This window comes from Perca flavescens, chromosome 21, assembly GCF_004354835.1.
Source record: "Perca flavescens isolate YP-PL-M2 chromosome 21, PFLA_1.0, whole genome shotgun sequence".
Taxonomy (NCBI): Eukaryota; Metazoa; Chordata; class Actinopteri; order Perciformes; family Percidae; genus Perca; species Perca flavescens.
The window spans coordinates 21103718-21119100 of NC_041351.1; the positions used below are offsets into that span (position 1 = coordinate 21103718).

General features: G+C 40.2%; 1 protein-coding gene across 3 annotated transcripts in view; it reads right to left on the reverse strand.

Moving 5' to 3' along the window:
* The window catches only part of LOC114547607 (bone morphogenetic protein 2), a 258058-nt gene that overhangs the window by 1516 nt on the left and 241159 nt on the right, over positions 1-15383 (reverse strand). The window contains exons 1-5 of one of the 3 annotated variants that reach the window (XM_028566874.1): positions 4076-4159; positions 2641-2858; positions 2240-2379; positions 1674-1790; positions 1272-1461 (exon numbers count right to left, since the gene is read on the reverse strand). In XM_028566874.1, the coding sequence (XP_028422675.1) occupies positions 1272-1461; positions 1674-1790; positions 2240-2379; positions 2641-2740 (547 nt within the window). In that variant the 5' untranslated portion in view covers positions 2741-2858; positions 4076-4159. Of the gene's footprint in view, positions 1-1271; positions 1462-1673; positions 1791-2239; positions 2380-2640; positions 2979-4075; positions 4160-15383 lie in introns of those variants that run through there. The other 2 variants (XM_028566872.1, XM_028566873.1) reach the window with 2 other exon arrangements.

Here is a 15383-nt window from a genome sequence, read left to right on the forward strand (position 1 = left end):
GTTCATTATAGATTTGGTTCAATTAGATATTTCTTTCATAATGCCCTTTTTTAAATTAATTTTATGTTGATCATTTTGGGGTTCCATACATAATGGCTATGCTACTGAAGTGTTGTTGCTCTAGCTAAAAGGAGCTAACAGGCAAAATGTGGTAGAAGTTATTAAGCTTGCTAGCTTAAGAGACCCAAGGGGACATGTGATTGGCTTAAAAGTGAGAGGGCTGTGACAACACTTATGAAAAGTGACATGAAATAAAAGTTGACATGAAATGTGTTATTGGTGTTATTGACATGAAATGTGTTATATATATATATATATATATATATATATATATATATATATATATATATATATATATATATATATATATATATAATAATCAATCAAAAGTTTGGACACACCTTCTCATTCAATGAGTTTCCTTTTTATTTTCATGACTATTTACATTGTAGATTCTCACTGAAGACATCAAAACTATGAATGAACAGATATGGAATTTATGTACTTACAAAAAAGTGTGAAATAACTGAAAACATGTCTTATATTTGCGATTCTTCAAAGTAGCCACCCTTTGCTTTTTTATTAATAAGGGAAAAACTTCCACCAATTAACCCTAACAAAGCACACCTGTGAAGTGAAAACCATTTCAGGTGACTACCTTATGAAGCTCATTGAGAGAACACCAAGGGTTTGCAGCGTTATCAAAAAAAGCAAAGGGTGGCTACTTTGAAGAATCTAAAATATAAGACATGTTTTCAGTTATTTCACACTTTTTTGTTAAGTACATAATTCCACATGTGTTCATTCATAGTTTTGATGCCTTCAGTGAGAATCTACAATGTAAATACATAATGAAAATGAAGAAACACATTGAATGAGAAGGTGTGTCCAAACTTTTGGCCTGTACTGTATATATCCAAATGGAATCTGCAGATTTCTTTACGATTTTCAGCGGTGATCCAACAGTGAACTGATGTTCTGCTTGGGGTGGAAATGTGTTAACATTCTCAGTTTTATCTTTATTTATTTTTTTAATTTGTTCAAATCTGTGGAACCTTCTGCCAAAGTCTGTGCCCACAGATTCCGTGCGGCCCTGCTCCTATCTTAGTTCTTTCACAAATTAATTTCATAATGTCTTTTTTTATTCATTTAATATTGATCATTTTGGGGTTCCATACACAATGGCATTTGCTACTGAAATGCAAAGAACATTGATCTCTGAAGCCCTTGCTCAATATCTTCCACCCTATGCAACGCCCCCATCATCTTACCCAGGTAGGACTGGTTCGATGCTCCTGTCCTCAAGTCATCTGAGAATATGACCAGGTAGGCGTTTGTGTCTGTCGGCTCCCCATGCCGCTTAGATGAAGACACCACTGATTCCATCCAGTTTCCGGAAGGAAATGTGGTCACCACAAGGATGCCGTTATTCTCCTGGCTGTTGCGGATCCACTTTGACACCTGACATTCAGAACACGAATGAGCTGGTTAATACTTTAGAAACTTCTCATTGTAAATAACTAATGTATCACTCCAACTAAACAGAAATCTAGGTACATGTTGCATAACGTCATGGAAATGACCAGAAAAAACTGTACCTAACATCGATGAAGATCAAAAAAAATGTCTTACAAAAATACAACAAATTAAAGAAAAAATAGGGAGGGCGTTACCATTTGAGTGACATTGAAGACTTCCCATCCATGTGTGTAAAGGGGCACCAGTCTGGAGGTGATGAGGTTTCCTCTCCATGGCTTCACTCGGCTGTCCAGCACCTCATACAGATCCACCTGGATAGTCCCAACACAAAGCTGTTAGTTCACTAAACTGTGAACAAGGCCATTTTTGCATCAAAACTTCCAAACCTCAGTTAGAGGCCTATATCTACTAAATTTAGTTTAGTTCAGTCTCTAAGCCTTTTGAGTGTTATTCATTTATAATTTGTTCTAGCTTTTCCAACATTTTAAAAACACAGATATGTTAATAATAATGGTCCAAAATGATGTGAAATTGCATATTTTGTTTTAGTGAAAAAAGTTACATTTTCTCGAGGAAGGGACCTTAAATGCAGCTAAATCTTCCATAGCAATACGATGGGCTGTTCTTATTTGTTAGTGTTAGATTACTCACCAAAATAATGCTCAGATTATTAATAGTATTGTCATATGTTTCCTTACTCGAAAATAAAAATATTTACATGAGAACAGATTAAATAATGTCACCCAAAAAGACATTTTACCTTATAGAAATGAGGCCCATATGACTTTCCGAGGTAAAACTTCTGTTTCTTTCTGAACCAACGGAACTCCGCTTTGATCATTCTCTCCTCTCGGCCAAAAGACGACAAGTTAAAGAAGTGAAACCTCTCTCCAGTGTGACCTGCAGGCGGAACAATATCAAACACAATTCTAGTTAACCATTCAAATAATCCAACGATAAAGTCAGGTAACAAAGTATTTAAAACAAGCCGTTTAACTGGGACACAAGCCGCGCGTAATCGTGCGTAAATGCACGTTTGGAATACAATTACGCACTCTAAACCATAACATTTAATGCTGCCGTTTAGCTTAGATTGTGTATCTCCAAAATACATTCTCAAAAACCATCGTAGTTAACGCATACATGTCCTTTTTTACTTACCTTTATCCTCGAAACTCCGCACAATGTTTCCTTCCAGAATCTCCTTCTGGCTTTTCGGGGACCCGTCGGCGGCTGCCACCGCGTTAAAAAGATCCAACATAAACTGAGGCGCCTTCTTGTGAGGAACTGGAGGTAAATCCTTGAGATGGGACAACGGGTCCAGCTTCTCGGTCGCCGTGTTGGTCGCATCCAAAGCGCCCCGCCGCCCTGCCGTCCCCCTGTCCGACGGGATAGCGAGCAGCGTGACGCACCTCAGCTGCAGAACGAGGGCGAGGCAGAGGCGCAGAGCTCCGGGTGTCATTTTTAGTGCGAGTGGACTGAGCTCTACACCTGTGGGACGGCGGGTGATAAGAGCGACCCCCCCCCCCCCCCCCCCTTGATGACAGGCTGTCCCCCCCTCCCTGTATTCAGCTAACACCGGCGGATGATTGGACCGTGATTGATGACGGCGGAAAAAAAACCACAGACAAAGGAAAAGGTGAAAATGACCCGAGAGTCAACTATAAAGATAAAACAATAATAATAAACGACTAAGTACCATTAATGAGTAGGCTACATAGCCTCTATGTCCAGGTTACAGTACGCCAAGGGCCATTTGTCTTAACGAACTTTTATCAGGAAGCAGAGACACGTTTGTAGAGATTTGGCAGGGGTTTCTAAGCCATCAATGCAGGCTGTTAACGGATCAGTTTAAAAAGTGATTAAGGCGTAATCACATGATTCACCATGGAAACTTATAGCCTATAAAATAGTGTCAAAATAACCGTGTTTGAACTCATAAAAACCTACTGAATGAGATGAGTTATGAAAACAGCAAATAGACCAATAAAAAGTCCTTTAAATATACAGTACGTGGCAATAATAGGTTCACATAAATGCATTTAATATCAAATGTGAAGGACTGCACCGTGTTTTTGGAGAGGGAACATGCGTTCTGTTACACTGCTGCATTACAGTGGTTTTATAACAGTCGGGACCAGTGATCGGGGCCAACCAAATAAAGTTATCCCATTATGATGTGTTGTCGCCGGTGCTCCACATCGTGTGTTTCTCGGCCCAGTTGTCCGTTATCAGTATGAGGCCAGTTGCCGAGAGAGCAAACGAACATTAGAGCCGTGACGCAAATGAAGCGCGTTTTCAAAAGCTGCTTGTTGATGCGCACATTTCCACAAAACGCTCTTCTCTCCTCCGTTACTGTTTGCACAGTGACTCAGAGAGTTAACACCGAAATCAGCACGACGTGTTTATTCCCCCCGTTGAGATGAATCCGAGATCATTTGCAATCATTCAGGTCGAACAAAAGGGATCAAATTCCCAAGATCATCACGCTGATCAATACACACCCCCCCCAAACGCACACACACACAAACACTATTAATCAAATTCATGACGATGACAGGAATGATGATCCCCTCATTTAGGGGCCATTACTCACGTTTAAAGGCCCCGCAGTGAATCTGATCTCCTTTGTATCACTTAGCAGCCACACTGTCAGATAAGCCACAAGATAGATTATAGCCATAAACACCGCAAACAACTAGATATGTCAAATGATGATGCAAATGATTGGATTTGCTAAAAAAAATGCATTTCATGCTGTATTATGGCATTTTTATTGGTAAAAAGTAATTATAAAAAGTTCTTAGATGTGATTATTCAAATGTAAAAGTAAGTATTTATATTGGGTTTGGGGCTACCTTTTAAACTAAGAAAATGAGCTGCTGGGGAAGCCATTACTTACCCTTTTAAGCCCTATATGCCTCTGGCTCAGGCCCCTGCTCGAGTAATGACATGCCCATAGGGAAGTGAGTATCTCTCTGCAATTCCAAGATCTGTTTGAATGATCTTGTAAACCCAGCTACAGGTAACACTGTGAGATTTATGTAGCGGTGTAAGCATAATTATATACTGTATTTTACTGAGTCAGAGTAAATGAAGATGGAACACAGCATAAATTAAAGATTTGATTTTCGCCTCACAAAACTATACATTTTTAGAGTGAATATCCCTCTGGAATGATGCAGCTGTGGCCCAAAACCTCTAGAAACCCACAGCACAACATTTGAACATTCCCTGGGAAAATATTGATGCTTATGAAGTGAAGCAGAGCAAAGTTAGAAAGCTGTTCTGTTTTTGTCTTTTTTTGCCTCTCCAAATGATGCGTTTTGGGCACATTTAGGTACCATCTGGGCCATTTGACCTTTCTCAGGTACCAAATTTTAAAACTCTTATAAACTTTGCGTATACTTGTAGGTTTTCATTCTGTCTAAATACGAATTCTAGATTTGTTTTCGGAAAAAAAACAGACCTATACATTTCCCCATTCAAATAAAACCATACAAAGGAAATGAAGTTTGACTCTAACTTGAGCAGATTTCTTTACTATGAAACACATAATTAAAACCAAACTGGTAAAAACCAGGTAATGAACAATAATTACTGCGGGGAAGAGCGGCAGAGCTGAATGAATATTGTCCGTGTGTCTTCCTGTGATGTGTGTGATTGCGTTCCTTCCTCTGTTACATGTGTACTGTACGTGCGTTTGTTTGTGTGCGACGACTAGCACGTGGACGTATGTGAGACAGCTGGTGGGTGTGGGGGTGTCCTCAAATGTTTACACTGACCATGTGCTGATCACAGATAGACTTAAAGGGAAGTCCTCTGACGTAGATTCACCTAACAGCTAAGGACAGACGCTGGTGTCCTGTACATGTGACTGATGCTGCAGTCAAACCCCTAACTTACTACCTGTGAACTCGTACCAGATCGTTGTATTCCCAGTTACAGTTTTTGACGTCTCACGCACACATAAACAACAAATAATGGCGACCCCTATTGATGCTGTACAGACACCGGTGATTAGCGGTGAGAAATAGAAATAAATAGACATAAATAGGCAACGTAAAGTAATTCCGCACATTGTAATCAAAAGAATACACATACGATTGTGTACTATTACAGGTTATTTTTATTAAATGAAGGCCAAAATATGGGTGCCCGGATGGCTCAGCTGGTAGAGCAGGCGCCCATATATAGAGGTTTACTCCTTGACGCAGCGGCCGCGGGTTTGACTCCGACCTGCGGCCCTTTGCTGCATGTCATTCCCCCTCTCTCTCCCCTTTCAGGTCTTCATCTGCCCTGTCAAAAATAAAAGCAGAAAATGGCCCAAAAAAATGCCCAAAATATGTCGGCGACTAGAAATCGCTAGTATCAGCTAGCGCTAGCTAACATCAACGTTAGGTAGCCGCTAGCTAGAAGGGTTTGTCGTGACTTTGCCTGGAACGCAACCAATTCGTGAAGTTACGACTTTTACCCTGAAGTCGTAACTTACGGGTAAAAATTGTGTCTGGAACGCAGCATGACTGTGCAGATACAGTATACTGTACAGTAACCTGCACATTCGAGCTAGGAGCCATAGACAGTTTTATGTTAAATGTTTATAGAGACAGATACAATAGTGTTATTTTCAAATCAAAGGAATAGTTTGACGTTTTAGGAAATATGCTTATTCACTTTCTAAGATGCGAAAAAGTACACCACGTGGCAGTTAAATGTGACGCAACAGCCAGTAGACAGTTAGCTTAGCATTAAGACTGGTTGCAGGGGGAAACAGCTTGCCTTGCTCTGACCCAAGATGAACAAAGAAAAGTTGACCAGTACCTTTAAACCTCTAAACCTAACGTTGCCGTTTTACAGGGGTTGTTTCCAGGAATGGGAGCAATACATTCCTGTTGGTAACCTGGCAACCAATGGATAAATAATAAGAACTGGATACAGAGCCCCAGTCATTCATGTGGGAGTTGCTCAGTGGCACATGAAGCCATCATGGAGCCAAAAATGACCCAGATGATTGGCACAGCTTCCGCAGTGTTGCGGGCACATAGAGCAGCGGACTTGTAACTTCCGCTAGCCAAGCCGGCTACTTCTGGTTTGGCGCTCCGCTAAAAGGAATGGGGATTAAATGATTTAATTGTGTGGCTCTGACTTTACAAATGTTATAAGACCTAATGCAAATTCTGATAGTGAAACGAGTCATTTCGTGGGGGGTTGTGACGCCCAGCAAATTTATTTCCGGGGCCCAATGGCATTACGTGACGGACACAGAAATTGTAATTCCACCGTTTAGCCACCATGTTAAATTGGCTTCAAAGCCCGGCACACTTCCTGGAGGACTGTGGCAAACTCGCGGTGAAGGCAAGACTCCAGGAAGTCACATCCAGTAAAAACCACAACTTCACCGGGGTTCTATTTTTTGTACAGAGGAAACAAATGGAATATAACATTTAATTAGTGAGCTTTAATGTTTTGGAAGGTAAAGATTGTTTAGCTTTGGAAAGAGCCAGGCTAGCTGTTTTGCCCTGCTTCAAGTCTTTATGCTAAGCCTCATCAGCTACGTGTTTATCATGACCCGGTTACTAGAGAAAATCCACAGACTTGGTTTTGAGCAGTTTCATTTCAGAACTTTTTTATATTTCTAACAAACTACTATTGGCAAGCATACTCATGGATAGAAGGCTTGTGAGACATTGCATTTGACTTGTCGCTTTGATCACTACAAGTTGAATGCCATTTAGATCCAATTATATTCAGTCCCTCCAGAAAAACGCGATTAATCGCATAATTCAATGCATAATCAGCCAAAGTCTGCATATTTATGCGGGGGCCGCATTTTTTCAAACATGCCGCACTTTCGCCGCATAAATTGCCGATTTCCACACAAAATATGCGGGGCTTGCATGATTTCATAATCCCCCGCATTTTCACATATATCTTAGCAGGAAGTTGAAAAATGTTGCGTTTACTTCACACAAGAGCAGCCATTTTCCCCTGTTACCATGGGAACGTTATGAAGCGACGTAATTACGCGACGTGAACATCATCGAAAAGCAGGGTGTTGGGGGAATCACTTTTCTTTCTCCTTTTCATCAAACTGCAGTTTTTGCAAGTTCCCGCAATTTCATCGCATAAAATTGCATAAATATCCCGCATATTCCATCACATTTTTTAAGAAAACTTGCCGCATAATCTCAAAAAACTCCGCATTTTTCTGGAAGGACTGTATATTGGAGAAATGGCAGACAACTCTATCTCCACGGGGCAACTCACACCAAAACAATCAAGGTGGAGGGTGGGGGTGTGGCCTTGACCAACTGCCATGCTTCGGTTGTTTGCAAGCCATGATGTCTCTCTCTTTCTCATGGGTGGGCCACATTCTCTGGGCGGGCAAAGCAGGGAAAGGGGAGGTAACCTTTCCCCTTATGATGTCATAAAGGGAAGATTCTAGATTGGCCCATCTGAGCTTTCATCTTCTCAAAGGCAGAGCAGGATACCCAGGGCTCGGTTTACACCTATCGCCATTTCTGGCCACTGAGGGAACTTAGGCAGGCTGGGGGAACTCATATTAATGTTAAAAAACCTCATGAAGTGAAAGTTTCATGCCATGGGAGCTTTTTTACAGCAGATATTATTATTATTATTATTATTAAATAATAATAATATATTGTTTTAATTTATCATAGTTTATCAGTGAGCCAGCATGCACAACATGAGGAAACTGAGGCAGCTACATGGAATTCAGCCATCATTCATTTTACTATTTACACCTGTGCTTTTCCTACTGTGACATGTCCACATGTCTTTCATGAAAAAGTCCAATATCTGTCTTCCACACTGATCACTGATATTACCTTCACTTACTTTTACACCATATCTCAGCATTACTTTGTCAGTGCTTTAGCAGGACTCAAGACTAATATATGAATGTTTTCTGATTGTTCTGTTTTTTTTTTTTTATTAACTGTACTTCACCAACTCAGTTTTGACTTGCTACTGGGTGGATGCAGTGTTCTCAATTAAACAGCAGGTGGCGATGTTGACTTAGGCATGGTGTGCTGGAGCCTTAGTTTCATTGCTGGTTATGAGTACGATCATACTGTATTTCAGTGTATGGTTTAATATGTTATGTCATATAGTGGTTTTAAAATAAAATGACTAACGTTTCCATATGAAAACCTCATGAATGCAAAAATCATTTGCTTTCCAATTGATTTGATGATTCAACATTCAAAATAAATACAAAGTTTGGATAAACTCATAAATACTATAAAATAATTCTTTTTTTTTTCCAAAAACACCCCAAGTGATGTTATATTATGTCTAATACCTAAGACTCGGAAAAGACTTTGGAAAGAATAACGTCTGACACCGTCTTACATCTAAAGACATCATGTCATAATGTCACTGAGTTTTTAGTCACATACCATGAGATTTAGCAAAGACTGACTTACAACTTTTGGTAACATTTTATAATAATGGCACATGAATTATAATGAAGTCATGCATGAATTCATGCATGAAAAAACATGAATTCACTCATGTAGTGTAATGAACATCAGTAATCAGTAATGTATGACGATTAAAAGTATCTCATGCTTGACGTAATGCAGGAACAATATGTTAATTAATGCATCAATTAAGGTATTTCAATCATTATGATTTCTGATTTAATGGTGTTCCTGTCTTCTTCATAGGTAAATCTGTAGTTAATTAGTAGTTAGTGTGCTGTTGTCTACATTTGCACCCAGGGCCACCTGGCCCCACATCTGACAAGTGTGTCCGTGTGTTAATGACTTCACCTTGTGTTAAATAGCTCAACTGAGGCAATTAGACACACATGGAAGGCATTCGCTACAAGTGCTGGCCACTGCTGCAACTCGGTTTGAATGAATAATGAAGAGGAATATAATCACAGCCAAAGTGGAAACATATGACAAGGGTGTCGAAGTCAACGGTGTTGCAGCTGAGATTACAGGGACTAACTAATATTGTAATTTATAGAGGATTGGTGACAAGTCCGATTTGCACACGGTCTTCTACTTCGTTATGCTTTAAAATGAACAGTTTGACTTTGTGGGAAATACACTTATTTTAGTTTTTTGGCTGAGAGTAAGAGAAGATAGATATCGCTGTCATGTCAGTATGCTAATTATGAAGCCTGCCAGCAGTTAGCTTAGCATAAAGACTGTTAAAAGTGGGAAACAGCCATCCTGGCTCTGTCCAAAGGTAACAAAAATCCATGACGACCAGCACCTCTAAAGCACGCTAATTAACAGGAAATAACTGCTAAAAGCCAAGATTTAGTTCCCATTTGTAAGTCTTCATAAAACTACGAATTGTTGGTTGAGACCTTTTTTGGAACAGATTAAACAAAGAATATATAACATGTTGATAAGATTCCATTAATTAAAACGTAATGTGTCGTTGATGAATCAGATATTGGACCTCGAAAAAGTTAAGTGTTAATGAATCCAAGAAGCATTCAATATGGATTAAAATGACTGACTGCTGGCCAGATGTTTAAAAGGTGTAAATGCATATGTCTCTCCAAGACACACATTTAATCTTTAGTCCTCCCAAGTGTAGCTGCATCACTAAGCAGTATGTGGATATAGCCACTCACAGGCAGTGTTGTAGTCAAGACCACCTAAACCGAGACCAAGTCATTACCAAGACTGGAGTGTATCGAGACCGAGACAAGACCAAGACTTTGAGGGGTTGAGACCAAGACATTGAGGGGTTGAGACCAACACAAGACCAAGACTTTGAGGGGTTGAGACCAAGACTTTGAGAGGTTGAGACCAAGACTTTGAGAGGTTGAGACCAACACAAGACCAAGACTTTGAGGGGTTGAGACCAACACAAGACCAAGACTTTGAGGGGTTGAGACCAACACAAGACCAAGACTTTGAGGGGTTGAGGCCGAGACAAGTCCAAGACTACGACAGGGCAAGACTGAGTCAAGACCAATACCAGACCAAACAACTGAATCATACAGTATATACACAACTAGCTAATTTGTATAGCTAATATTCACTAAATCCCTTTGGGTGAGGGGTGAAGAGATTTCTGAAGAGCTTTGGTACAGGGGCAGATTGATAACGTTAGCTAGCTAGCTTCGCTAGCGTCACTTACACTTAGCTCACCTTAGTGCAAATCAACATTTTAGGGGGTCCCAGCTGTGTCAGTTAGCATTACATTGTAGAATTTACACACTGCTGTGCATTTTCTTTTAGATTTTTGAGAGAATAAAAAAATATAATAATAAAAATGTAATAAATAAATTGTTATTACTGACAATTTGGCTGCCATCTCCCAGACAGCCAGAGCTTCTTCTTCTGTCACCTACATTCACTATAGGAGCTCGTGTTAAGGGGGCGCAGGGAACAGGGGTTAACAGTAACACATTTCAAACTAGAAATGAGTCAAGCTTACTCTATGACTAAGCAGATGAATACTTTGGCTATAATCCTAAAATTTCACATTTACTGTTTTCCGTCAGATCGTTTATAGATTTCACCGTTTCCGACTGCACTTGAAGGCAGCGTATTTCACAGGGGGAGAGAGACAAAGAAAACAGATGAGCAAAACATAGCGAGTGCTTTGTTGTTGCAGGAAACGTTCAGCTATTACGCAAACTCCTGGGCAGTTCAGTGCTCGTGTCTCATTGTTTTACCCTCATAGTGTCTTAAAACTTTCTTGTGACAACGATGAAGGCAGTGGTGTTTCCTTTTCACTCTACGGGACTCTAACTCCGCCTCAAACCATAGCTCTAAACACATCAACAAGCTCTGATCACCGGTTACATAATTGGCCACCACAGCGTGACGCGGGGTTGCGTTTCTCCAAAAGTTGAGTCTGTCTCTACTTTGGCTAATACAGGAGGTCTTCTGAAATATCCATCTTTAGAACAGCAAGGGCCCTATCTATTTAAAATGATCATTTTAGCATGTTTATTCTTCTGTCAAACTAATTCAATATATCATGGTAATCAGCATGCTACTTGTAGCCCCAAACAGCGGAGATAAAATAAGTCTCGAGGATGGAGCAAAATTTTGTTCCTTCAGCAAGTGAGTAGTACTACAGGACGCCCACTGTGGGCGCATTGATTGCACTGTATAAACACCATTATGGCATATCTTTGTCTGTCCTTTTATCCTACACATTTTCCTTTCCCTTTTCCATGGTCAATCTAGCCATACCTAAATCTCTGCTTCATAAAAATGTCAAAATATCGTTTAGGTACATTTTGCAGTAAGGCAAGACGAAAATGAGTGTTACGAAAAAAGACACATTGTAAAAGGACTAATGAGAGAAATGACAGACATCGATAGGGGATGACAGAAAAGAGAAACTGGGACGGAGCAAAAAGACAGAGTGGGACATAGAAAAGTGAAGATTAAGACTGAAGCAGCCAGGTTTCTGTAAGCCTCCATCGCCATACTTGAGACAGGAGTATTAGATTAATACTCACTGGAGCCATTAGGATGACTGGAGGATATCCTCCTCAGCTCCAATAGAGCTGATGAGAGGAAGAGTGTATGTGCTGCTCAGGTCCAGACTAGAGGACTTCCTGCTCTTTCCATAAATGAAAAATTGGCTTGCCTTTAAAAAATATGATTTTCATGATGGAAGAATGCCCAAGTGTGCAAATGCGTAGTTTGTGTGCAAGCAGGCATGACATGACATGACTGTATATGACTTGGCCTACATATCTGTAGATATCAAGATTATTACCATAAAGAATGAAAATGACTGCACTGGAGTTTTTAATTGGTATTTTGAACCAAAAATGACAGATATCACAAAACCTGAACAAAAAATCTGTATGAGTCATACCTGCCCAGGGACTACAGGTGGAAATTAGCAATTGTTGCTATAACCTGGCCCAAGACATATTCTCTTGTTTAACAAGTTTAATGTTTATTTGTGCATTGTCCCTGTTTCAAATAAATCAATTTCCAATTCCAATTCCAATACCATGATGATAAGTAAGAAAAAATGTGTTTTTTGTTTTAAATGTAGCTTTTTGCATTTTTTGGCTGTTTTGGCCTTTCGTCCACATGCAAGCTGCGTTGAAGGTAACTGGAAACGGATCTCCACCGGTGAAGATTTCCACAAACTCTGCTTTCAGTGTTGAGTTTTTGGCTTGTAACTTCATAGTGTGCGCTGGTATGTCCTTTGTGAGGCGTCACAAAGAGTCATCCCTGATTGGCTCGCCCTGACATTTTTACTTACCCTAACCATAACCAATCCCACTCCTCTTGCCTAAACCCAACCCTCCTCTTGCCTAAACCTAACCAACCCAACCAGAGTACAAGCCATTCAGGGATGAGACAATTTTTTGCAGCAAAGTAGGCCTTCCAGTAATACCATTTTTTTTCAGGCTTCTGATTGGCCAAAATGGCTTAAGGTTTATTGCCACCTGTTGGTTTGGCTTGCCCTTGACAGCACTTCAATTATGTTTTAGCATTTTCATTTGGTTGAAGATTCTTTTTAAACAGTTCTTGTGTGGACAGGATTTTTTTTTTTAAGAACTTAGCAGGGAAAAACCCGGTTTCCAAAAATGCCCGTATACGTGTGGACGAGGACTTAGTGCACAGACATGAGGGTGGTGTCGATCTTGTCACGTAACTGTTGCAAGACAGTGTATTGAAAATGTATTTCCCAAAATGACAAACTACCAGATGCGTCGGCGATATTGTTATTGCAAAAGACATACAGCAGAAGACGAGGCTAAAGATGATAGTGAATAACATCTTACTCCTTTCTCATTCCCCTTTCAACAGTTTTTAACCAGTGTCTGAATTCAATCTTTCATCTCATTCAAGCTTTAATTTGGAAGAACATTTAGTCTCAGCTCGGGCTCCAGAGGCAGTGGTATTGTATGTGGCTGTAGACCAGTTGTGTTACTTTTTTTCTCTTTAAAAAATAAAAACCCCTCTACATCCCATTTCCTCTCTGCTCCACGTGGCGACCTCACCTTTCTGTCATTAAGTCAGCCAGACGCTACTTCATCCAGCAAATTGTTGCGGTTTAGATGATATTCCTGATCGCTCAAACATACTTGTTTCCCTCATTGCTCCGTGTTCATTTGTCCAATATTTGCAGCAGATATTGCCTTTATAACATTCACCTGTTCCTAATTATGCTGTTTGTTATCATGGTCGGCCACCTGCATGGTCTGTGTATGTGTATGCTTGTAGGAATACATTCATATTTGATTGCATAAGTGTGTCTACCTCGTTATGACTATGAGTACATGCTTGTTAAAGTAGTCCTGGAGTTCTTTGTGTTTGGTATTTAGTCTCCATTTTTGTTGCTAAGCTCTCATTGCTTTAGTTCTTTTTTTTTTTTTTTTTTTTTTTTTGAACCTAATTTTCTATTGATTTGATGAGTTTCTGTAGGCGTAGCTCATGTTAGCTCCTCTTCTTCCTGTTTACAAACTGGAAATGTAAAGCCCGAGTGTGGATAACAGATAAATAATATAATAAATAATAATCCAGTACCAATGTGTTCAGCCAGGTTGGTGCCAGTGATGGAGACATGGAGGCCTACAATGAGTAAATTGGTGGCAGAAGGATGAAAGGAAGGGAGCAAGGGAGTAGCTTAAAGGCAGAATGGAGTTGGAGCCTGGCCGGCCCATCAGTGTCCGGGATGGGTGAAAAAACGTGCTCTGGTTTATTGGCATTTAAACCAATCACAATCGTCTTGGGCGGTGCTAAGTGCCGAGCGGAGCCCTGGTGCCGCTGTAAAATAATAATGTTTTGGTGCAACATTTCACCAACAACTAAAACAACGTTCAAAAGTTGTTTTAGTCGTGCAACAGCAAACTCAGATTGGACAGATAGTATAGCTAGCTGTCTGGATTTACCCTGCAGAGATCTGAGGAGCAGTTAACCAAAGTCCTCAGAAATCCATCGGAGTTTAAAATGCCAACACTAAGACGCTAAGTGGAAGGTGACAGACGTACGAAAACGGACATGCGGCGGGATTTCCGGCAGAAGGAGAGCAATCCCGGAAGTGGACATTAAAGGATCTAGCTAAACTCATTATAAAGTGAGATAATTTACATGTAAATATTTTTTTGAGGAATGTTTGGACTATTTTTAAGCAGAAAAGACCAGCAATTAAAATTTCCAGTTTCCTGATCGTAAAACTAGAGTTAAAAATACAATGGGAATTATTAAAATTACTAGATATAGCTGACATAATAAACAAATATAGTGTAACAATCAGAAAACAGAAAAAGGAAATATTTAGTAAACCTTTAGAAAATGTAATCGCTAGCTTTGTTTAGAAGGTAATATGACTGATTTATAAAGCCATTCTGTTCATCCATTATGACTTTAAAGGTGCAGGTATAAACGTCACCATTCACGTCAGAGGTGGGAAACTCGGGCTGGATTTTGCTAACCGAGTTTCCCAGTTGGTGACGCGTTGTTGACAACTGACGTTTGATGTGGGCGACTTTGGTTCACGGAACATATTTCAATGACAACTGAGGTGGACAAACGCCTCTGCCAAGAAACATCCAGACATAATGTTTCAAATGATTCATATTAAATAGGCCCATGTATAAAAAAACAACACCTTATCCGTGTCCTTTCCCGTTGGTTGTCCTGCAGATAACACAAACAAACACCTGTGCTGTTTGGATGCTCGTATAAGAAAACAGCAGCCACTCTTTTGTTATTGTGGCCTCCATGTTTTCACACACCTGATGCTCAAGGCTACGGCCAACCGTTGGTGGCAGTCATGCAACAAGTTGTTATGCCAAAGAGAAGAAGTAGAACACGCATCCCGACTATGTGAACACTGGCAGTCGGAAAAACAACGTAACCACGGGGGCGGTCACTGTTATTCCCAGGTGGCATGAACGCAGCATAAGTCCTGGATCTTCGCAA